Below are 1,166 nucleotides of genomic sequence, written 5' to 3'. Positions count from 1 at the left end.
GGTGTGCACTGCATTCGTCAGAGTACTGTACTGCAGGTGTACACATTTTGCACTACATCTTCGTCCGTTTTGTGCACTGCTCGAATCACATACTTTATGTGCACTACGTTATGTTCTAATATTGAACTCTAGTTTTGTAATTGAAATAAATTTCTTCATAACATAATCAAAGTTCATCATTACAAGCCATTCTGTATGACAAGCAAACTAAGTTCAGCAAAAGTAAACGATCACAAGCAAACTAGCAATACATAAGCAAATAACAGAAAGCAAATTTGATGATAAATCTAAAATGACGCAAGCAATGTTGGCTCTTGGCCGGCACCGTCTGCTTCTTCACCAGGTAGCGTCTCCCCAGCTGCTCCCGGCGCGCTTCTTGGGGGGCTCCTCCTTCTCCAGCTTTGCACGGCGAAACCTGTCCTGGGTGAGGGTGATGCGGTTCCATATCTCGTACGCTTTGTAGGCGTCCTTTGCCACGTACTCGATGTGCCTGATGGTCAGAGGCAGGGTGGCCCAGCGCCTATGTTCTTCGTCGGTGATCTTCTTCTTCATGTTGTTGTAGTAGTCGTCGATGAGCATGCCGGCGACGTCTGCAAGGGAGTCCAACTCCTTGGTGGCCTCGGGCACCCTCCATTCCTTCTGGATGTCGAGGAAGTTGGCGACCTCCAGATTGACGTGCTCTAGCCTGGTTTTGTCGCCGCCGATGGAGAAGCCAGCAAACGTGTACCTGGGGTCGGCGAGGAAGTTGTCGAAGATGGTGCACCTTTCAGCAACGCTCAGTTGGAAGAGCAGCACCGGCTGAGTCTTGCCGACGGAGAGTTGGACGAGGGCGGGTTTCTGCGTCGCGTCAGGCTCATTGTTGTACTCGAGATCAATCCCGACGATCTTGTGGGGCTGGAGCATGAGGTGGGGCTCGTACTGCTCGAGGGAGGTTGCCATCTGCTTCTTGTCGTTGGTGTGGATGACGTGCAACTAGGTGTTGCCGTGTGCCTCCACGTTCCAGTACTCGTTGACAAACCCGATCGCCGGCAGTAGGGCTTGGTGTCTTCTGTGGAGATTGGTGTGATGGAGGGATATGGTGGTAGCGCAATGGATAGTTGTGTTGTTGTGGATGAGAAAGACTTGGAGGTGTCTGAATTTAAAGGGGGGGTGGCTGCAGCGGATGA

At 51.5% G+C, this 1,166-nt stretch overlaps 1 protein-coding gene across 1 annotated transcript; it reads right to left on the bottom strand.

The window, feature by feature from the left end:
• Positions 1–336: 336 nt before the first annotated feature.
• LOC141041032 (uncharacterized) lies at positions 337–939 on the bottom strand. Its single transcript, XM_073507142.1, has one exon. The coding sequence runs from the start codon at positions 937–939 to the stop codon at positions 337–339; it is 603 nt and encodes a 200-aa protein (XP_073363243.1).
• Positions 940–1,166: the final 227 nt, after the last annotated feature.

This window comes from Aegilops tauschii, chromosome 2, assembly GCF_002575655.3.
Source record: "Aegilops tauschii subsp. strangulata cultivar AL8/78 chromosome 2, Aet v6.0, whole genome shotgun sequence".
Lineage (NCBI taxonomy): Eukaryota > Viridiplantae > Streptophyta > Magnoliopsida > Poales > Poaceae > Aegilops > Aegilops tauschii.
Note: the sequence above shows the minus strand (reverse complement) of the source record. Positions and strands in the feature narration are given on the sequence as shown.

Coding starts and splice junctions, on each gene's coding strand:
- LOC141041032 (XM_073507142.1), bottom strand. CDS start 939: ATGGCAACCTCCCTCGAGCAGTACGAGCCCCACCTCATGCTCCAGCCC.